This window comes from Heterodontus francisci, chromosome 3, assembly GCF_036365525.1.
Source record: "Heterodontus francisci isolate sHetFra1 chromosome 3, sHetFra1.hap1, whole genome shotgun sequence".
Classification (NCBI taxonomy): domain Eukaryota; kingdom Metazoa; phylum Chordata; class Chondrichthyes; order Heterodontiformes; family Heterodontidae; genus Heterodontus; species Heterodontus francisci.
Window position 1 is genome coordinate 27717820 of NC_090373.1, and position 22794 is coordinate 27740613.

The following is a 22794-nucleotide window of genomic DNA, read 5'->3' on the forward strand; positions in this document are numbered from 1 at the left end:
GACATCCTTGACCCGAGCACCAGGGAGGCAACATACCATCCTGGAGTCACGTTTGTGGCCACAGAGACGCCTATCTGCGCCCCTTACGATAGAATCCCCTATCACTATAGCTCTCCCACTTTCTCCACCCCTCCTGTGCTGCAGAGCCACCCATGGTGCCACAGACTTGGCTCGTGCTGCATTCCCCTAAGAAGCTATCTCCCCCAACAGTAACCAAAGTGGAAAATTTGTTAGAGAGGGAGATGAACCCAGGGGACTCCTGCACTACCTGCCTAGTTCTTCTACTCTGCCTGGCGGTCACCCATTCCCTTTCTGCCTGAGCAGTCTTTACCTGCAGTGTGACCACCTAGCTGTACGTGCTAGCCACGATGATCTCAGCCTCGCGGTTGCTCCACAGTGTTCCCAGCCGCTGATCCAGATCCGAAACGCAGATTTCGAGTAGCTGCAGCTGGAGACACTTCCTGCCCACGTTGCCCTGGACACAGGAAGTGTCCCTGACTTCCCACATTGCACAGGAGGAGCACTCCACGCTGTTGAGCTGCCCTGTCGTGACTTATCCTTAATTTACTCCCTTAAATTACTCAAAAATTTGAGATTATTTACACTAGGGACTTTGATTCCCTAAAAACCACTACTTACTATATAGAAAGAGTAATAATTACTAGCAATTATTAATAAATTACACTAATAACACACTTAGTAGTACTACCCTTATCACTTATAAGGCAGATTGAGGTTTTTTTAAAAAAAAACTTTCCCCGATTTTTTAAAGCTATTTACAGACACTAAAAATCAGCTGACAGATTTCCCATGATGTCACTAAGTCTTTTTTTCCCTCCTTTGAAACTCAGCGTGCAGAGACGCAGCTAGAGAGCCTGCCGACTGCCGCTGCTCAGGTCCAAGATAGATGTAGGCCTCAAGCCCCGCTCTTTCTTATATAGGTCCCACTCCGGATCCGCTCCTCCCAGGTCCGCCTGCCGATTGCCGCCGCTCCGGTCCAAGGTAATGTTTTTATTTGCATTGGATGTAGCTAAGTAAATTAGTTGGTAACATATCGCCTTGTGCCCTGGTACTTCTGACGTGAACAGAGAGCCGTACTTTGGCCAATCCTGTACAACATTCCAACTGATGGCAGAACTTTGGATATTTTTCAGGAAAAGTCAAAGCCAAATTAAGCAATACAGCAAAACCTCAGCTTCAAACGTAAACCCTGAACCGCTTTGCCTATAGATGCAATTGAAATCATTTAACAATAACATCACAAGCTGTATCATTACGAGCCTGAGATTATGTTTTGGTGGGATGTAATTTTTGATGGGTCATTGGTTTAATTCCATTTGAAGCTTAAGCTGTTTTCATGTTTTGTGCACTTCTCACCAACAGTAACTTGCACTTGTATGATGTCTTTAATCTAGGGAAACATCTCAGGGCAACTCAAAGAGAGGTGAGGGGGAATCTAGAACTGAGGCATAGTTTCAAAATAAGGGGTCTCCCATTTAAGATGGAGATAAGGAGGAATTCCTTCTCTCAGAGAGTTGGTAATCTTTGGAATTCTCTTCTGAGAGTATTGAAGGCCGGGTCATTGAATATATTCAAGGCTGAGTTAGACAGATTTTTGATCTACAAGGGCGTCTAGGGTTACGGGGGCAGATAGGAAAGTGGAGTTAAGGCCACAGTCAGATCAGCCATGATCTTATTAAATGGCACAGCAGGCTCGAGGTGCCAAATGGCCTGCTCCTGCTTCTATTTCTAATATCCTTATGAGAGGGAGAGGTTGGAGCAGTCTTTTGCAGGAGGGTTAGCAGAGGTAGCCAGCCATCGTTTCAGCTCCTGATCACCATCAGTTTCTCATACTGGAAAGTGCATGTGTCGATGTCAGTGGTGACAGGACCAGGGCTTGGTCATGGCACAATATATGGTCGAATAGTCACTTTCCTGACGAACGCATAAAGAATGGTGACTTAGGTGAAATACTAGAAGGCTGCTGACAACAGCCATTACCTTGGATGGAGCAAAGGGACGAAACTGGATGATTAAAATCTAACTCAAAAGCTAATCATGTTTGTTGGAAATGGACTTGGAAAATGATTCCTTTACAATCATTAACAAGATTTTGAGAAGCAAAATATTCTCCGTGCGGAGAAAATACAAGACCAGTAAAGCAGTTGTGACACCTGGTGAAACAGGTGGAGGTCAGAAATAGCTAGAACTTTAGGGTGTCACCAGAAAAGATATTTCTAAAGCAAACTTATATCACTTACCGGGCCAGTCAATAAAAGCACCAAAAGCTTCCGCAATCACTTTGAGCCACAGTGTTTGCCTGGTGAGATCTGACAGAGGCAGGCTGGGCAGGTTCTGGATAATCACTGAAGCCATCAGTGCCCAGGGACTAATGACCATATTTTTCTGCTGCAAAATCACCATTCTATGGCCTACAGCATCGAGAAACCTGTACACATCTCCAGATGGTTTCCGAGGAATATGTCTGAAAAATGTCAAAATTACCACACAGTAAAAAGTTTTGCTTGATTGTGTTACATAGTGTGATGGCACCAAACTTCTGATTGTCAATTCACCCTCCTCATGAAAACACTCTTCTAATTTCCTTCCTCTAACACAGGGTTGTCCAACAAAACTGCCCGTGGGCCAGGATCTGGCCTGCCAAAGGTTTCCATCCGGCCTGCGGGTGTAAACTGTACCGGGGCCATTCCCATCCTCGCCGGGGGTCCGTGACTGGAGATGGGAAATTTTCTATTGGCTTCTTGTTGCAGACTGGCTTCTAAAAAGATTGCAATTCAGTTTCACAGCTGTCAGCTGCTGACATCGGGAACAGCGGTTTCCTAACTTCACATAGATTCAGAGTTTTCTGGCAGGTTCTGACCTTTTTTCAAGCAGCCCACCGGAAACCCCCGAATCTGTGTGAAGTTGGGAAAGCGCTGTTCCTGATGGCAGCGGCTGTCAGCTGTGAAACTGACTTGTGATCTATTTAAAAAAACTGACCAAGCATCTGCTGTGATGTCATGCTGTTTGCAATTGAGAGACAGACAGAAAAGGCGGGGCGGTGGGGGGGGGGGGACAGAATGGGACCCTTGTAGGGGTGGGGGGGAGGGTAGAGGGAGAGCGAGAGCGGGGGGGTAGAGGGAGAGCGAGAGCGGGGGGGTAGAGGGAGAGAGAGAGCGGGGGGGTAGAGGGAGAGCGAGAGCGGGGGGGTAGAGGGAGAGCGAGAGCGGGGGGGTAGAGGGAGAGCGAGAGCGGGGGGGTAGAGGGAGAGCGAGAGCGGGGGGGTAGAGGGAGAGCGAGAGCGGGGGGGTAGAGGGAGAGCGAGAGCGGGGGGGTAGAGGGAGAGCGAGAGCGGGGGGGTAGAGGGAGAGCGAGAGCGGGGGGGTAGAGGGAGAGCGAGAGCGGGGGGGGTAGAGGGAGAGGGAGAGCGTAGAGGGAGAGGGAGAGCGGGGGGGTAGAGGGAGAGCGAGAGCGGGGGGGGGTAGAGGGAGAGAGCGGGGGGGGGTAGAGGGAGAGAGCGGGGGGGGGTAGAGGGAGAGAGCGGGGGGGGGTAGAGGGAGAGAGAGCGGGGGGGTAGAGGGAGAGAGAGCGGGGGGGTAGAGGGAGAGAGAGCGGGGGGGGTAGAGGGAGAGAGAGCGGGGGGGGTAGAGGGAGAGAGAGCGGGGGGGTAGAGGGAGAGAGAGCGGGGGGGTAGAGGGAGAGAGAGCGGGGGGGTAGAGGGAGAGAGAGCGGGGGGGTAGAGGGAGAGAGAGCGGGGGGGTAGAGGGAGAGAGAGCGGGGGGGTAGAGGGAGAGAGAGCGGGGGGGTAGAGGGAGAGAGAGCGGGGGGGTAGAGGGAGAGAGAGCGGGGGGGTAGAGGGAGAGAGAGCGGGGGGGTAGAGGGAGAGAGAGCGGGGGGGTAGAGGGAGAGAGAGCGGGGGGGTAGAGGGAGAGAGAGCGGGGGGGTAGAGGGAGAGAGAGCGGGGGGGTAGAGGGAGAGAGAGCGGGGGGGTAGAGGGAGAGAGAGCGGGGGGGTAGAGGGAGAGAGAGCGGGGGGGTAGAGGGAGAGAGAGCGGGGGGGTAGAGGGAGAGAGAGCGGGGGGGTAGAGGGAGAGAGAGCGGGGGGGTAGAGGGAGAGAGAGCGGGGGGGTAGAGGGAGAGAGAGCGGGGGGGTAGAGGGAGAGAGAGCGGGGGGGTAGAGGGAGAGAGAGCGGGGGGGTAGAGGGAGAGAGAGCGGGGGGGTAGAGGGAGAGAGAGCGGGGGGGTAGAGGGAGAGAGAGCGGGGGGGTAGAGGGAGAGAGAGCGGGGGGGTAGAGGGAGAGAGAGCGGGGGGGTAGAGGGAGAGAGAGCGGGGGGGGTAGAGGGAGAGAGAGCGGGGGGGGTAGAGGGAGAGAGAGCGGGGGGGGTAGACGGAGAGAGCGGGGGGGGGTAGACGGAGAGAGCGGGGGGGGGGGGGTAGACGGAGAGAGCGGGGGGGGGGGGGTAGACGGAGAGAGCGGGGGGGGGTAGACGGAGAGAGCGGGGGGGGTAGACGGAGAGAGCGGGGGGGGGTAGACGGAGAGAGCGGGGGGGGGTAGACGGAGAGAGCGGGGGGGGGTAGACGGAGAGAGCGGGGGGGGGTAGACGGAGAGAGCGGGGGGGGGTAGACGGAGAGAGCGGGGGGGGGTAGACGGAGAGAGCGGGGGGGGGTAGACGGAGAGAGCGGGGGGGGGTAGACGGAGAGAGCGGGGGGGGGGTAGACGGAGAGAGCGGGGGGGGGTAGACGGAGAGAGCGGGGGGGGGTAGACGGAGAGAGCGGGGGGGGGTAGACGGAGAGAGCGGGGGGGGGTAGACGGAGAGAGCGGGGGGGGGTAGACGGAGAGAGCGGGGGGGGGTAGACGGAGAGAGCGGGGGGGGGTAGACGGAGAGAGCGGGGGGGTAGACGGAGAGAGCGGGGGGGTAGACGGAGAGAGCGGGGGGGTAGACGGAGAGAGCGGGGGGGTAGACGGAGAGAGCGGGGGGGTAGACGGAGAGAGCGGGGGGGTAGACGGAGAGAGCGGGGGGGTAGACGGAGAGAGCGGGGGGGTAGACGGAGAGAGCGGGGGGGTAGACGGAGAGAGCGGGGGGGTAGACGGAGAGAGCGGGGGGGTAGACGGAGAGAGCGGGGGGGTAGACGGAGAGAGCGGGGGGGTAGACGGAGAGAGCGGGGGGGTAGACGGAGAGAGCGGGGGGGTAGACGGAGAGAGCGGGGGGGTAGACGGAGAGAGCGGGGGGGTAGACGGAGAGAGCGGGGGGGTAGACGGAGAGAGCGGGGGGGTAGACGGAGAGAGCGGGGGGGTAGACGGAGAGAGCGGGGGGGTAGACGGAGAGAGCGGGGGGGTAGACGGAGAGAGCGGGGGGGTAGACGGAGAGAGCGGGGGGGTAGACGGAGAGAGCGGGGGGGTAGACGGAGAGAGCGGGGGGGTAGACGGAGAGAGCGGGGGGGTAGACGGAGAGAGCGGGGGGGTAGACGGAGAGAGCGGGGGGGTAGACGGAGAGAGCGGGGGGGTAGACGGAGAGAGCGGGGGGGTAGACGGAGAGAGCGGGGGGGTAGACGGAGAGAGCGGGGGGGTAGACGGAGAGAGCGGGGGGGTAGACGGAGAGAGCGGGGGGGTAGACGGAGAGAGCGGGGGGGTAGACGGAGAGAGCGGGGGGGTAGACGGAGAGAGCGGGGGGGTAGACGGAGAGAGCGGGGGGGTAGACGGAGAGAGCGGGGGGGTAGACGGAGAGAGCGGGGGGGTAGACGGAGAGAGCGGGGGGGTAGACGGAGAGAGCGGGGGGGTAGACGGAGAGAGCGGGGGGGTAGACGGAGAGAGCGGGGGGGTAGACGGAGAGAGCGGGGGGGTAGACGGAGAGAGCGGGGGGGTAGACGGAGAGAGCGGGGGGGTAGACGGAGAGAGCGGGGGGGTAGACGGAGAGAGCGGGGGGGTAGACGGAGAGAGCGGGGGGGTAGACGGAGAGAGCGGGGGGGTAGACGGAGAGAGCGGGGGGGTAGACGGAGAGAGCGGGGGGGTAGACGGAGAGAGCGGGGGGGTAGACGGAGAGAGCGGGGGGGTAGACGGAGAGAGCGGGGGGGTAGACGGAGAGAGCGGGGGGGTAGACGGAGAGAGCGGGGGGGTAGACGGAGAGAGCAGGGGGGTAGACGGAGAGAGCGGGGGGGTAGACGGAGAGAGCGGGGGGGTAGACGGAGAGAGCGGGGGGGTAGACGGAGAGAGCGGGGGGGTAGACGGAGAGAGCGGGGGGGTAGACGGAGAGAGCGGGGGGGTAGAGGGAGAGAGCTGGAGGGTGGTAGAGGGAGAGAGTGGGGGGGTGCTAGAGGGAGAGAGCGGGGGGGTAGAGGGAGAGAGCGGGGGCGGGGGTAGAGGGAGAGAGTGGGGGGGGGGTAGAGGGCGAGAGTGGGGGGGGGGGGTAGAGGGAGAGAGCGGGGGGGGGGGGGGGGGGGTAGAGGGAGAGAGCGGGGGGGGGGGGGGGGGGGGGTAGAGGGAGAGAGCGGGGGGGGATAGAGGGGGAGAGAGCCGAGGGGGTAGAAAGGGGGTGAGAGAGTAAGAGGGGGGAGAGAGAGATGGTGCACACTGGCAGGGGGCAGGGGTCGAACAGTGCCACGGGGATGGGGGCGAAGAGCGCAGAGAGGGGGGCGAAGAGTGTAGAGAGGGGGCTACACAGGGAGAGAGATGATCAAGATCACTCCTAACAGCTGAACATCTATCCGGAATACTCTGCATTGCTGCAAGTGTGCGGGTAGACATTGGCTACTTGTGCAAGGAAGAAAATGCCAGGCATCGTTACTAAATAAGTGTCCATCATAGTGAGAAGAAAGTAAATCAATAAATTAATCTCATTGAAAGCTTCTTCATAAATATATACATTTTTTGTTATTTTGATTAATCGCAAGATACATTTTTAATGCCTTTATCTTTCTGAACTTGTCTTACCAGCCCACTATGTAAGACAAAAATTGTAATGTGGCCCCCCCCAACATGAAAAGGTTGGACAGTCCTGCTCTAACACCTTATTTAACAGGACTCTTAAACCAGTGGGTCCCATTTACTGTATTACACCAATAACCTACATTAACCTTTGTTAAACCAAAAGTATCCCATTACTCTACTGCACTGATGGCTCCCATTACACGTTACACCAGGGTTGTTGGGGGGGGGGGGGGGGGGCGCGGAGACCATTTAATTGTGTTACATCATTACTTATAATCCATGCTGCCTACTTATCCTCCCTCACACTCTTGAGATGAGGATTGATTGCCTCCTTTTTTTGTTAACGCTCTCGAGGCTTTTCTCATCTAGATATTAGGTCAACTGTTCTCTAATTTCCAGGCTTATTTCTGGCCTGGCAAGACAGCTAACTTCTGATAGCAAATAAAATCTTTATCTTGCAAGGATGAATTGCAATGCAACACAATACTATGCTTCCCCAGTAAGCGTTGATAACTGACCTGGGGACCAAGTTGTACTGAGATCTCCTGACTGTCCCGGTTGCTAGGGATCTCACTGACACAGGCTGCCCAAAGTAAACATGTATGCTTCCAAAGTTTTCACTCAGAATCTTCCTGGCTTTCAACAAACCCTAGAACAGAGAACCAGTTTGATCATTTGTAATCACATTGTTACGAGAAAACAGCTAAAATGGAGACATTATAACATGAATCCTGTACACACCGAAGTCGATTCCTTTGGCTTTGGTACTCCTAAAAGCTCACGTGCATAGAGGGATTCCTCCAGGATACGCTCGTAGCTTATACTTATGGGAACTAAGTACATGTCAAAAACTTCCCCCATCAGAAAAGGTTCAATTGCAATGTTCAACAGTCCTATGAAAGAAAACATATTAAGAATCAATTATTCTTAAACAATATTAAAGCATAAAGTATTTACAGTTTACCTGTTAAATACAGTTTACCTTCTGCAATACTGTCTGTCATAGTATAAAATAGTTGTCAAGTTGTTTTACAACACTCAAATACCACAGCTATCAGCCTGAAACTAATAGCACTGACTGGCATGGCTAGCTCTGAGTTGCAATGGATTTCATGGAGCTTCATGCATCAGCATCAGGATGCTGGTGACATTTTTTAATGTTAAAGATAATCTTGCAGCAGTTGCATTTAAGCTATAGCCTGTGATGTCCACAGGGTTATATACTGCTTGCTAAAAATCAAAATCAGATTGCCAGCACCATTGCAAAGTAAAAACCATACTGCATTTGAGTGTTGCTGGCCCAGTTTTTGAGGAAATTATAAATTATTTTTTTTCTGACAAACTTGCTGTTTACTTCAGAAAGTATTTGAAATATTTAAATGAGCCTTTGTGCAGTGATTACCAGTGGTTTAGTAGTAGCACTCCCACACCTGGGTGAGGTGGTGATGAGTTCGTCCCACTCCAGAGACTTGAACACAAATTATACACTGGCACCAGGCTGCATACTGAGGGAATGCTGCACTGTCCGAGGTGCTGTCTTTCCAATGACATGTTAAACCTGTCTTCCCTCTCAGGTGGGCATAATGGATCCCTTGGCACTATTTCGAAGAGGAGCAGGGGACTGGGCAATTTTTAGCTCAACCAACATCACTAAAACAGATGATCCTGTCATTATCTCTGCTATTTCCATGACCTTGCTGTGCACAAATTGGCTGCTGTGTTTCCGATATTACAGCAGTGACTACACGCCAAAAATACTTCAGTGGCTGTGAAGCATTTTGGGACATCCTGAGGTCATGAAAGGTGTTATATAAACGCAAGTTCTCTTTTTCTTTAAAGGGAGGTTGAGAGATTAAGCTCACAGACGGCAAATGCCCATTCTTTCAGTTTGGTTTAACAAGTGCATCTGGACTCATTTTGTTAGGGGGAGGAAGCCAGCTGTTATTTAAAAACAAAATCCTTGTCTGTGCATGGGTTGAATGAGATTTAATTCTGCTTAACTGGTACTGAGGCCTGATTCTGTTGTAACAGCCAGATCTACAGGCTGTAGTTTAGATGCCCCAACTGCAGAGTCTCTAACTTTATTGGTTGAATTAAGTCACATGACTTTAATGTCCTTAAATCCAAAGAGACATAGCCTCAACTTATATCTGAACAGTAACACTTAAAGCACATTGATTTTGTAATTGTAGACAACAGGTTACACCATTCACTGCTGGTACAATACCGGTTACAATTGATTCAAATATGCTTGCCAAACTTAAGGTGGCTGCTCATTGGGTTGGCATCCTTCCATCCAAAAAACATGATGGACACACAGAAAAGAGTCCATTTAGGTGGGGTGGCTTCTCTTGGTGCACCTTTGCTGATTTCTGTGACGGCCAATCCTTGAGAGGCAGGTTCTGCCACAAGTGCTGCACATAAAGCTGCCAAATGACACTGAATTGTTGTTTTTGATGTTGGTTTCTGTTGCCAAGCTGCCATAGCAATTGGTCATTGTTGTAGTGCACATCAGTCCACAGGATGTGTCGCCATTTCCCTCTTTTGCCAGCGATAATTGACATTTAGGGCCTTCATGTCACGCTTGCAAGCACCCTTGAAGCGGAGCTTTGGGCACCCCACTGGTCGTCTGACCCTGGTTACCTCACCATACAGGTCCTTGGGTATGCAACTGTCTTCCATCCTGCGGAGATATCTGATCCAACGAAGCCGCCTCTGTTTGATTAGTGCCAACACACTTGGGAACTCTGCCTTTGAGAGGACTGCCACATTTGTGATTTTGTCCTGCCGGGATATACCCATAATGCACCGCAGACAGTGAAGATGGAAATTATTGAGCTTCTTTTCCTGGTAGGTCTAAGTCATCCATGTTTCACAGCCATAGAGCAAGGTGCTGAGAACACAGGCATTATAAGCCATCAGCTTGGTCCTAAGGCTCAGCTTGGGCTGCTAGTATTCTCAATGAAAATGTTAAAATTTGTGAATTTGAACTGTTGTAAATGTTAACAGGCTGGGGAAGGAGGAAATAAAAATCACAGTAAAGAGCTCATGTAATTTGTAAATACTGCCACTGCCTTTGAAAACGAGAAATTATTCTCTCCATGAACAATTGGCAAGTTATATATCTTTCACATGATTACCATTTTATTTTGGAATACACGTACAGTTTTTAATAATAGATCAGAATTTTCAAACATTCATTCTGTAATTCTACTTTTCCTATCAAAATAGCATCAGCAGAACTAACAGAATATCATTGTTAGTTCATTAGGAATAAGCTATTGAGTTAATTTCACTTGTGGAAACAGTACTCATTTATCATTGGTAATTCTGTTCCATGTTCAATTTAATTTTCGGCATTTCGACTGAAGTTCGTGTTCCATCAAGATCGTACTTGTTTTTTCAACAGTGACTGAGTTTATTGTGCACTCCAAAGAGTTATAGAACAGGTAGCTGTTTTTCCATAGTCATGCATGGGGCTGTCAATATTTAGGTTCTCCTAAATAATATTTTTGCATCTACACTAGGTTTGCACTGCAAATTTAACTGTTTCCACTTTGTACCAATTCTAAACTTTGCAAATCTGGAGTGAAGTGAAACTGTGGAGAACATACTGCTTGGGTTTGACTCTGTGGGGATGGGGGTGGGGGGGTTCTACTGTAAACCTAGCTGACAATTATATATTTACACAGCATGGATCCTCTCTGTCGTCCAAATATTTAGATTTGCTAGTCAGTCCATCCAAGAACAATTGGGCAGGACAATTCAAACTGGGCAGGCGGCAGTAGTTTAAACAGGACTAGAACTCAAACCACAACAATCAGCCTCAAGCCAGTAAATGTAATGCCACTGGAATTTACCAGCTCTTCCAATATTTGTATGATCTGCCTATAGGCTTATTATCTTTTTGCAACAGATCGGTTTGATGATTTACTTTTCAGATTACAATTCTGGTTGTTGGCAGTATCATGTTTAGGGTAATAGCAACTGATTTTACTTATTGATTCTTGTATCAACCCTTATATACTGCTTGGGCTACTGAATGCTATTACCCAAGAGGAGGAAGAGTCTGTCATATGCCTGCAGCCGGTGATTTTTGTACATACTGGACTGGATGTGTGACAGGATTTTGTGCATGACATGGACACTTTTGAGTTTTAAGTAATGTTTATACATTTTGTTTCTCTTTCCTCTTCCTGGTCTGTTTTTCATTTCTCACTACACTAGTGTAAATATGTCTAAATAAATTGCATACATATTTATGCCTATTTAACATTAAATGTTGTTAAAATGACATTAAACAACAGCTCTACTCCAATATAATTTTAAATAGAACTTTAAATGCTCTTTCCATTAAATAAGTTGGAGATGACTTAAAACATGGGAAATGCAAGAAAAGAGAGGACTATTTGTCTCAACAAGCATGTCTTTTTTCTCATTGAATTTCCATTTTCTCCAGAAACATAGATAATTATATTCCTTAAAATTTACCATGCCTAGTTGAATTGTAGCAGGAATATGTGAGGTGGTGATGCTTTGTGGGAAATTCCAGAACTTCCTCTTATTTCTCTAACAAAACCACTAATACAGAGCATGCCAAGCATTTGGTTCATAGTTTTTTTAAAAATTCTTTCATGGGATGTGGGTGTCGCTGGCAAGGCCAGCATTTATTTCCCATCCCTAATTACCCTTGACAACTGAGTGGCTTGCTAGGCCATTTCAGAGGGCAGTTAAGAGTCAACCGCATTACTGTGGATCTGGAGACACATGTAGGCCAGACCAGGTACGGACAGCTGATTTCCTTCCTTAAAGGACATTAGTGAACCAGATCATTTTTTACAACAATCGACAATGGTTTCATGGTCACCATTAGACTAGCTTTTCTACAGAAGGTCCAAAAGCTAAAGATGGCAATCGAGTAAGATACAGATTGTGCTTGATGTACACAATTCCCACTGAAGTGACATTCGGGATTTCCAAATCCCGGGGAATAAAGAGCTGCACAGCCAGAATTGTGACTGGCTGACGTCCTGTTGTGTGATACAAGAATCCTATCCAATAGATAATAAAACTGAAAGTATCCGTTAGCCATAACTCAGGGTAAGAGTTTTTGCTTTTTCCTTTGCAGGTTTCCATGCTGTATCAGAGGGTCTGTTAGTAAGCAACATTTGTTTTCCCCTCGCCATCTCAAATATATAGTTTTTATAAGGGTACATTCGTATAGTGGCTCCAGTTTGGGACTAGTTAACCCAGAGGTCATGAAATAAAAGCCCACCATAGCAAGCTGTGAAACTGAATTTAACCATTTGTGGGCTGGTAACAGAAATCAAAGCTGCCAGATTGTTGTCAAAACCTAACTGGTTCACGACTGCCCTTTGGGGAAGTGAATCTGCTACCCAGTCTGTGACTATATGTGAAAGTTTCAATCAACCCCCTCAGCCTCACCAGCTTTTTGTGGGGGCGGGCGGGGGGGCGGGGGGGGGGGGGGGGGGGGAGGGTGAAGAAATTTTCATTACTCTTTGAAGAAACACATGTTGACATCACCAAGCTCTAACTTTAAAGTTAGAACCGCCCTTCTTCGGGACACCCCAGTTTTCCAGCCATTTAATTTGGCTGGACATTTTTCTTCTGTGATAATTTGTTTCTTGTTTTCACATTAATTTGTAGCTAACCTGTTGTGGGTGACCAGCCATCAGGTGATGCTGGGTTGTGAATGGCGGCAGGCACACACATGGTAGCAGGGCTCTTGGAGAGAGTGGAAGAAGGTTGCAGATGGCCCCACGCCCTTCTTTTTAGTACCATGAATACAACAGATATTAAAACAACTGCGAAGGTCACAACATTTTGGACCTGTACAGTTTAGGACTGCATGATTAGAGAATTTCAGTGACACAGGAACCCCTGAACCCCACAAAAATATACCCTCAAGCTCACCTAATTTGGGAATCAGAGATTTTCCAGTACGACTTCTAGTCCCCTCCAGAAAAAATTCAACAGGAGCATCACCATTCTGAAAAATGAATTTTCAGTTAACACACAGGCTTTCACTGGGACATTAAAATGTAGACCACTTAGGAGCAAATAAATCATTTCCCTGGAGGAAAAAACTGCACAGAACTTTTCTCTCTAATCCAGTAAGCAGAGGATAATTAGGCAGTTTGAACCAGATATTTATTTCCCATGGACTTTTCACACTGTAAACCTGGCAATGAACACCACAGGACTATTTCAGTTGATTCTGCACTTCCAGGAGCAGGAGTGCCACAACACTTTTGGGATAATGACTCTAAGATCTGTGAATTGAGCAAGGCTTTGTGATGGTAATGCAGGATTGCTGAACAAAGGCTTATATGATTAAAAATGTTATATAGCCTCAGTTCCATAACAACTATGCCTTTCTGCCTCAGGGGAAATGACCCTCTCAAGCTTATAAGACAAAACCAAATGGAGATATGTATATTATATTGTATATAAGTAAAGTGAAGAGTTTTCTATTGGTAGTGAGAAAGAGCTCAGAAACTCATGTGAGCTGAACTCACTCACCCAGCATGAATTATCCTCTCTACATTAAATTCATTTTTAAAAGCAGTTCAATTGTTCCTTAATCTGAAGCATATATTTTTCTGAAGGGTGACACTGCATTGTACCTGTAATCAGCAGCTGACTATAGTACATGACTAGAAAGACTGAATTTTAAATTCCATCAGAATAGCATCACTGATACAATTATTTAATTCTATCTGCTGTTTGTAAATTATTTCTGTGCCCAAGTCCTGATACTGCTCTGGGATCATCTTGCAGAGAATGAAAAGCTCCAAATTCCTTTCTCCACAAATCATCTCCTCTGACTTCCTCCCAACGTACCCTCCATCTTCACCTCAGACATTAAATGTAAGAAGCCTAACATTTTGCTTCCTCTGCCACCTCTGGGAACCCAATTTTCTTTATTCCATAGCTTCTCCTCCATTTGACCCAGTATCATTAATTGTATCTTGTCCAAGAAGCCTGCTCCCTTGACTACTTACTGTCCCAGTTCCTGACCAGTCAACTTCTTCCTTCGCAGTGCCATGATCACTAGCATCAACAGCCTGTCCCTGTTCACCAGCTGGCAATATAACCTTAAAAACTGCTTTCACCCCTTCTCAAATGACCTGCTCTGAATCTTTCCAACTACTATCCATCCTCAACATTCCCTATCTTTTTGAAGTCCTGGTATGTACCATTCTTTCAATTACACATCCACTGCTACGTATATGCAGCACTGCAATCAGACTTCTGCTCTGCCCACAACATTGGAACTACACAGGTGAAAGCCACAAGCAACACCCTATTGGACTGCAGCCAGTGGCCTTAATCTACATCTCTATCACTTCCTGGCTGCACTTCTCCAACACTCTCCTTGCTTGCCTCCCTAGTTCTACCCTCCATAAGCTACAACTCATCCAGAATGTTGTGACCTGAGTTTTCATCTGCACCTCTAAACATGTTTTCGACAAGCTCCAATGGTTGTATTTGGACAGGGATCAACTTTTAAGATTCTCATCATCTTCAAACCTCTCCACAGATGCCTTCCCCAACATACTCCTTATAAGCACCCACCATTCCACTAACATGGACCTATATCTCATTCTCTGCTCACCTTTCGCAGCCAATTCTTCACGTACCTTAGTTCCACCCTCTAGGTCACCGTACCTAAGCATCTCCACCTTGCCACTTCTCTCGCTGCCATCAAAAACCTCAAGATTCTTCTCATTAACCATGATTTTGTCCACCATTGCCCCTTTTCCCATTCTCCCTACTCTCTCTGTAAAGCACCTGGCAATATAAATAAGCTGCAGTTGAAATAATTTCAACTATTACTATTGCGAGTGAGAGAACATTTCCAATGTGTCACAATGGTTATTTCACTAGTGCTGGACAAATGCAAATGAACATGGGATAGTGGGGAATGTGGCCAGTTGGATTAAGAATTGGCTAACTGATAGAAGGCAGAGAGTGGTCTTAGATGGTAAATACTCAGCCTGGAGCCCAGTTACCAGTGGCGTGCCGCAGGGATCAGTTCTGGGTCCTCTCCTGTTTGTGATTTTTATTAACGACTTGGATGAGGAAGTCGAAGGGTGGGTCAGTAAATTTGCAGATGATACAAAGGTTGGTGGAGTTGTGGATACCGAGGAGGGCTATTGTCGTCTGCAAAGGGACTTGGATAGGTTGCAGTGCTGGGCTGAAAAGTGGCAGATGGAGTTTAACCCTGAAAAGTGTGAGGTCGTCCATTTTGGAAGGACAAACATGAATGCAAAATACTGGGTTAACGGTAGGGTTCTTGGGCATGTGGAGGAGCAGAGAGACCTTGGGGTCTATGTGCATAGATCATTGAAAGTTGCAACTCAAGTGGATAGGGCTGTGAAGAAGGCATATGGGGTGTTAGCGTTCATTAGCAGAGGGATTGAATTTAAGAGCCGTGAGGTGATGATGCAGCTGTACAGGACCTTGGTAAGGCCTCATTTGGAGTACTGTGTGCAGTTCTGGTCGCCTCATTTTAGGAAGGATGTGGAAGCCTTGGAGAGGGTGCAGAGGAGATTTACCAGGATGTTGCCTGGAATGGAGAATAAGTCTTACGAGGAAAGGCTGAACATTCTAGGCCTCTTCTCATTAGAACGGAGAAGGATGAGGGGTGACATGATAGAGGTTTATAAGATGATCAGGGGAATAGATAGGGTAGACAGTCAGAAACTTTTTCCCCGGGTGGAGCAAAGCGTTACAAGGGGTCATAAATTTAAGGTGAAGGGTGGGAGATATAAGGGGGATGTCAGGGGAAGGTTCTTTACCCAGAGAGTGGTCGAGGCATGGAATGCCTTGCCCGGGGAAGTTGTTGAGTCAGAAACTTTAGGGACTTTCAAAAGGCTTTTGGATAGGTATATGGATAAAGGAGAATGATGGGGTATAGATTAAATTGTCCTTGACAGAGGACAAAGGATCGGCACAACATTGTGGGCCGAAGGGCCTGTTCTGTGCTGTATGTTCTATGTTCTATGTTCTATATGTTCTATGTTCTATGTTCTATGTTCTATGTTTAACTTCCAGTCACGGCAGTCATTGATGCTTAGCAATAGCATGTTAAACAGGGCAATACTCTGTTTATTCTGTGGAATAAGGTGAGTATTGCACTGTTTAGGGTCTTATTTCTATCAGTCAAATAAATGTAAGAAATGTATTAGAAATTTTTTTAATTTCCAAAGACTTTTGATGTGGTGAATAAGATTATTTCCTCGGGTTCAGGTCTCATTGAGGAGGGGTAATCAATTGAATATTCCCAGCGAGGCTAGGAAAAATTTATTTGCGTATGGTGGTGTTGGAGCATGGAAAGCTTTGCCACAGAGAGTAGCTGAAGTAGAAGCCATTACATCTTTTAAGGGAAAAATGGTTAAAATGTGAAGCAGAGGTGAGATACAAGGTTATATGGAGAAAGCATGTTGTGGGATTAGTTTTAGATTGCTCTGGCAAAGATCTAGTACAGACACACTGGGTTGAATGGCCTCCTTCTGTGCTGTAATCAGTGCTTTAAGTTAACACAGGAGGATAAGATCACTGAACAGCTTTCAACAGCAATACTGTTACTGCTCTGTGGAAATTTCAAGACAGTTTCAACAAGGAGGTAACATGTCAACGTTACAAACATAGAACCAATTTCTTTAGTGCACCATTAGTAAACAGAACACTGACCCGCAGAATTGTTTTCACATATTCAGAGAAAACTGCCCAGTACAGTTTATCTCCTCCAAATGAACGTCGAATGAAAAAAGCACCTGACATTCGTAGCATCTCTCCCACTATTTTCATTTGCATAAAATCTGTGGAAGAAGCAAAATTATTGTTCATGTAAAAGTAAAGGTCAGAAAGAAACAGATTTTGTTATCAAGTTGAGCCGGATTCTCTTTGTACAGCAATTAAACTAATTATGCCCAGCTTCTGTATTAAAACTGATACTTGCCCATTCCCGCAGCAATAACTGGCAAACAGAGGTCATAGGTGTACATAATGTATGACAACATGAGGAAGTCTATGTAGCTGCGATGGCTTGGCAGCAAAACAACTGGGTATTCTTGAATAGCCTGATGTAGCTGAAATAAAAAAGAAAACACACATTCACGGATCCTTATTTAACACAGGTGAGTTCCATTTTCAAGAAAAATATTTGTCCTTAAAAAATTAAGCACAGCAAGCTGTGTGCCATTCAACGGAACGTAACAAGCTTGTCAAACTTTGCAAGAAGCGTTGTTTTCTTTGCTGCTCTGTAGGATTTATTATTAAAGCTGTACATGTGGATCTCCTGCATCAGGAACACAGCACAGGTGGTTAGATCCTCAGGCCAGTGGCTTTTTTTCTATACAGCAACAGTAGGGAAGCTGACAACTAATTTCAGGATCAGATGGGCAGGGTTCACCTGGCCAGGAAGCAAAAGACAGCACATAACATTTAAAGAAGGGAAGGGAGTGGAGAGATGATTTTTCAACACCAGCATTCATATAGTGCCTTTAAGGTAGAAAAATATTCCAAGATTTAAAAAACTGGATACTGAGCCAAGCAAAGACAAAATAAAAAGGAGTGACCAAAAGTTTTGTCGAAGAGGTGAGTTTTAGGGAAGGGATGGAAATGGCGGGGAGGATGGGTCTAGAGAGTGAATTCCAGAGAGTCGGTCCTACGCAGCAGAAGGTGCAGCAACGAAAAGCTACTTGAGTAAGACAGGGCTATTAGCATCCATAAAAATATACCCAGCATGTGACCATCTTAAGCAGAAAAGCAGAGAGGGCAATTTAGGGAATTTTAAAAGTAAAGCTTATTTTCAAAGTGCAGCGTCACATTTAGTCCATTTGTCATCTGAATCATTTTTCAGTAAAAGTGCAATACAAATATCACGAAAGATGGAAAACTAACCTTGTGAATCCCCTCTTCGTTCACACGCACTTTCTGGAATAGGGCTTTAAAGATTTTGCTCAGAGTAAATGCAAAGAATCGGACTATACTTAACCGAAGACCATGGCCCATCTTCTCCAAAATGTCAGCTGCTTCATCGCTAATGATATCTGGAGATTCGCCTGTCTCTTTTGATAACTAATGAAATACAACATAAAAGTAAAATTACAGAACTTAATTTTCAAAAGCCTCCTTAAACAGTATCTCACTAAACAGGGAAGAAACCATTTAGCATAGCAAGTTCCAAGGACTGAGCTTCAAAGTCACAAAGCATATGGCTTTGTACTTGATAAAACAATGCTGCTGATACTTTCAAGTCTGCAGTTGCCTCTATAATTGATTTGAGGACCCGTGATATACACAGTAACTGTTCCAGAAAGATTGACATATCAACTCCCCCACATTCAGTGAAAGATCTACAGCCCTAGAGTTGCAGTTTTACACATGTACAGACTGTTCCTGATTAACTGCTCTCTCCAATGAGTAAAAGCAAAACGATGGCGTAGAGGTGGGAATATCTCAGCTTCCACTGCAATACTGACAGTTCTCTATGGGTATATTTACACTATGACAGCAGCATTAATGCAAAGTGACTTCACTTTACAATAATGTCACAGTCTTAATGTAAGTACAACCTAAATCCAGAGTCAGGGCCAAAATTCAACACTGAAGGAAGGAGAATGAGATTCCTGGGGATACGTTCAGTGTATGTGCAAAGCATCAACTATTTCACACCAATTTGAAATTTGTGTAAAAATGCACTCTTTAAGTACCTTGTGAAGTATGAGACAGAAAAATGTGAAAGGAGAGGATAAAAACGAGGAGGAGAAATATCTGTCCATGTCATATTTATATTGCACCGAAGGATATAGCATTGGGAATTGTAAAATTGGTTAAAATGGGAGGCAAATCTTGTCTGTCTGCTTACATCATTATGGAGCTCTGGGGCTGGTGAGGCAGGGGTCAACTCAGGCTGATGCTCCCACGACATGCTCATATTTGGACCGGCTCCACTCACAATTGAATAGGGCTACATGTAAATACACAGACACGTGTGCAAGCTGAGTCACAGCTCCACACACACTTGCACGCTCTTGAGCAGAACCTCCATATATACATGTGCATTGACTCCCCACTGCCAGTATGACTTTTAATGTATGGTAAGAAAAAAGAAGTCACTTCAGGGAGGTGAACAGTTGTAAGTGCTTTTTTAAGTTCTATAGTTTTTAAAAAAAAATTCATGCAGGGGGTTTGGGCGCCACTGGCAAGGGCAGCATTATTGACCATCTCTAGTTGCCCTTGAGAAGGTGGTAAGCCACATTTTTGAATCGCTGTAGTCAATGTAGTGAAGGTACTCCCACAGTGCTGCTAGGTAGGAAGTTCCAGGATTTTGACCAAGTAGCAATGAAGGAATGACCTATATATGTCCAATTCAGGATGGTATCAGACTTGGAAGGGAACATGGAGGTGATTGTGCTCCAATGCCAACTGCAGGATATCAGGACTTGAATGGAGAAGAGCATGCAAAGTTGATTTAAAGCAGAGAAAGGCCATTCCATGACCCAGGTAATGGATGCAACTTACTGCTTTTAACAAGTTTGACAACGTGAGGTAGGTAGTTGACTTGTCGCTAAAATGTCACATCAAGGATTTGCCCAATGTTAATAGCTCTGCACATCACTGATAATGAATTTCAAACAACAGACTCCTGTCATTTAACTATACAGCTTGTAATACATGTGGAATTAAAATTTTTATAAGTTTTCAATCAATGTTTTCACGTGTTAATAAATCTCAGCCAAACTGTTGCAGTCGTCTTTTCTTACTAGATGGGGGTTCCAATTGGATAGCTCTTTCAGATAGCCAGCACAGGCACAATAGGCTGAATGGCCTCTGTGGTGCAAGACTTCATGACGTATGGTTGCTTGCGGTGACTCTTTTTCTCTGCTCCTCTCTTTGGAAGCATCACTGCTTCGCTCACCAGCCCCAGAGGAGTCCGGAACCTAAGCTGGGAATTATCGGCACAAATCAAAGTCCTATCAATCAGAACAGCTGGATTTTGGATGACCAACCAGATATGCTGGTCCAACATTATTTAACATTCCACATTTTTAAATACAATTGAACCCACCCAAATTTTAACATGGACCCTTACCTGTTTGATGACATATTGCACTTGGTCAGATTTCAGTACGACACTCCTGAGAGCACTAGGTGTACGGGGCACAAGATCCTTATAAAGCACTGGAGTGTAGCATCGCATGGCATACCTCAGATCGCTGCTGTGTCTGCGCTCTTCCATCAAGTCTTCAAATCCATCTCTTTTATTCAATGTCGTATCCTTCTGCTGAAGCAAAAAATATGATTTTAAATTAAAAAGTAAAACACGCTTGTAGATCCAGTTGCTGGCTCAAGTTCCAACTAAGAGATCACATATTTACAAAACAAATATTCTGTAATGACTGCACTGTGTGGTCCTAAATAGGGAAGGGTAAAAATACAGAAGAGCACTCTCGTGCAGAAGGTCGACTGAGCAACTACATTTCATTATGGACTAGTGCTCTAGAGGAGGTTAAGTTCTTAAATAAACAGAAATCTCACAAGAGCTCAACTCAAATAATTGCCATGATGTTATTAGACTACATTGGTGTAGGATGTTGCGCGTCCTCATGTCCTTCTTATACCTTATACTTTAAGTACACACTGTGAAACTGTTGGTAATGGTAAAGAAACAACATGCAGCAGTGTCTCAAACATAAAATCACAAAAGGTTGGTATGCAGATACAGCAAGTGATTATTAGGAAGGCAAATGGAATGCTGTCATTTATTGCAAGGGGAATGGAATATAAAAGTAGGAATGTTTTGCTACAGTTCTTTAGGTATTGGTGAGACCACATCTAAAGTACAATGTACAGTTTTGGTCTCCTTATTCAAGAAAAGGATATATATGCGTTAGAGGCAGTGCAGAGAAGGTTCACTCGAGTGATACCTGGAGAGGGGGTGGGTTATTTTATGAGGAAAGGTTGGCCAGGTTGGGTCTGTATCCATTGGAGTTTAGAAGAATGAGATCTTATTGAAACATATTAGATCCTGAGGGAACTTGACAGGATGGATGCTGAAAGGACATTTCCCCTTGTGGAAGAGACTAGAACGAGGGTACACAAAATAAGAGGTCGCCCATTTAAGATAGAGATGAGGAGAAATTTTTCTCTCCGAGAGTGAGTGTCTTTGGAACTCTCTTCCCCAGAGAGTGGTGGAGGCAGGGTGACTGAATATTTTTAAGGCAGAGATTGATAAGTTCTTGACTAACAAGGGAGTCAAAGGGTATCAGGGATAGGCAGGAAAGTGGAGTTGAGGCCATGATCTTATTAAATGGCACAGCAGGCACGAAGAGGCCGAATGACCTACTTCCTGCTCCTAATTTGTATGTTTGTAAACAGTGTCAGTACTCCAAACATCCTCATACCGACACTATGCAAAAGCCCTCAGAGCACCCCAAACATCCTCAAAGAGGTACCAGTATTGACTGGTTGGATCAAATGGCCTGCTTCTGTGCTATAGACTCTCTGTAGGATTACAGATATTACATTAGAGTCCCTGTATCTTTTAGTATCAGCCAAGCATATAGTATTTTTTATTTCTCGTCTGTTAATGAAATATTGCTTCAGTGTATTTGCCATGTTATAACAATCAGCTACAGTGGTTAACATTAAAAACATACACAATCCAGGACCCAGATTAATCAAAGCAATGACAAAGAACTACCAGTCTGTATAATAATCTGAAAAGTTAAAGAATTTTACAACACAAGTGGCAGCCATTCAGCCAATCATACCCATGCTAATACTCTGAAACAGCTATCCATTTAGTCCCAGTATCCTGTCCTTTTTGCAAAGCCTTTTAATTTTTTCTATTTTCAAACATTTACTCACAACTTTTAACATATTATTATGGATTCTACTACAATCATGAAGCATTCTTTATTCTAACAAATCTTTGTTCAGGAAAATGATCCTAACCCCTCTCTTTGTTCTTTTAGTGACCTTAAATTTACGCCCTCCAATTTTCAGCTCACTGACTATAAAGAGTGCATGAAGATCACAATTTTGTTTTGCGCAGCGTTATTTGCTTTATGGCAAAGGAGAAAGGATGATTATGTTGTCACATGAAAAATGAATTGAGTCCACAGAATTCCATGACTTTAGAATATGTAAACTGTAATCATGCTCAGCTACTATTTTACACCTGTCTGTGATAATTAATCTACTGCACTAACAACAGAGCTAGTGAACTTTCATACTCTCCATGAAGTGCAATGCAAGTTCTGTGCGGCAACTGTATACAAAGCATTTACATAAGTATTGCCTTATGATCTTGGAAGTGCTATGAATTGCTGCAGAATTCAGCCCTTATTGCCCACAGAATGCCAGGGTTCTGGAGCAGAGACTCAAACTGAAGAGTATTAGTGACCAATAAAGAAAGGCACAGTTATTGGAGGGCTCAGTACTGGCTATCTACTGCTACATTTCTGCTTACTGAACCTTAGAAAAAACACAGTAGCAGCCACTCGTGTTTGGTAAAGCCGCTTTAGACCTTTCATTTATCACTAGTTTACATTTCATCCTCTCTTTGCTCCCATTCTTTTTTTAAAGTTTCAAATAACCTTTTTGTAACTATTTTGTTTTATCTTTCCTAGTCCCAAGACCTTTTACTTTCATCTGTCCTTTCATCTGCCTCCCACCGTCTTATGGAGTAGAGGCCAAATTTTGAGGAAATAGATGTTAATAGGGCTGAAAATTGAAAAACAGTTTCTCAGGTAATTGAAAGTCCAAGATTAGAAATCAGGCAAATTCACAACACAGTTAATGTTCAGGTGAAAACTGTCACTGTTTTACCA

At 46.1% G+C, this 22794-nt stretch overlaps 1 protein-coding gene across 3 annotated transcripts in view; it reads right to left on the bottom strand.

Moving 5' to 3' along the window:
• gnpat (glyceronephosphate O-acyltransferase) overlaps positions 1–22794 on the bottom strand; it is a 52398-nt gene that overhangs the window by 27071 nt on the left and 2533 nt on the right. For 2 of the 3 annotated variants that reach the window (XM_068020253.1, XM_068020235.1), the window contains exons 2-9: positions 20052–20243; positions 17858–18034; positions 16914–17043; positions 16646–16773; positions 12860–12935; positions 7667–7818; positions 7444–7574; positions 2262–2485 (exon numbers count right to left, since the gene is read on the bottom strand). In XM_068020253.1, the coding sequence (XP_067876354.1) occupies positions 2262–2485; positions 7444–7574; positions 7667–7818; positions 12860–12935; positions 16646–16773; positions 16914–17043; positions 17858–18034; positions 20052–20243 (1210 nt within the window). The remainder of the gene's footprint in view (positions 1–2261; positions 2486–7443; positions 7575–7666; positions 7819–12859; positions 12936–16645; positions 16774–16913; positions 17044–17857; positions 18035–20051; positions 20244–22794) is intronic. The other variant, XM_068020245.1, reaches the window with a different exon arrangement.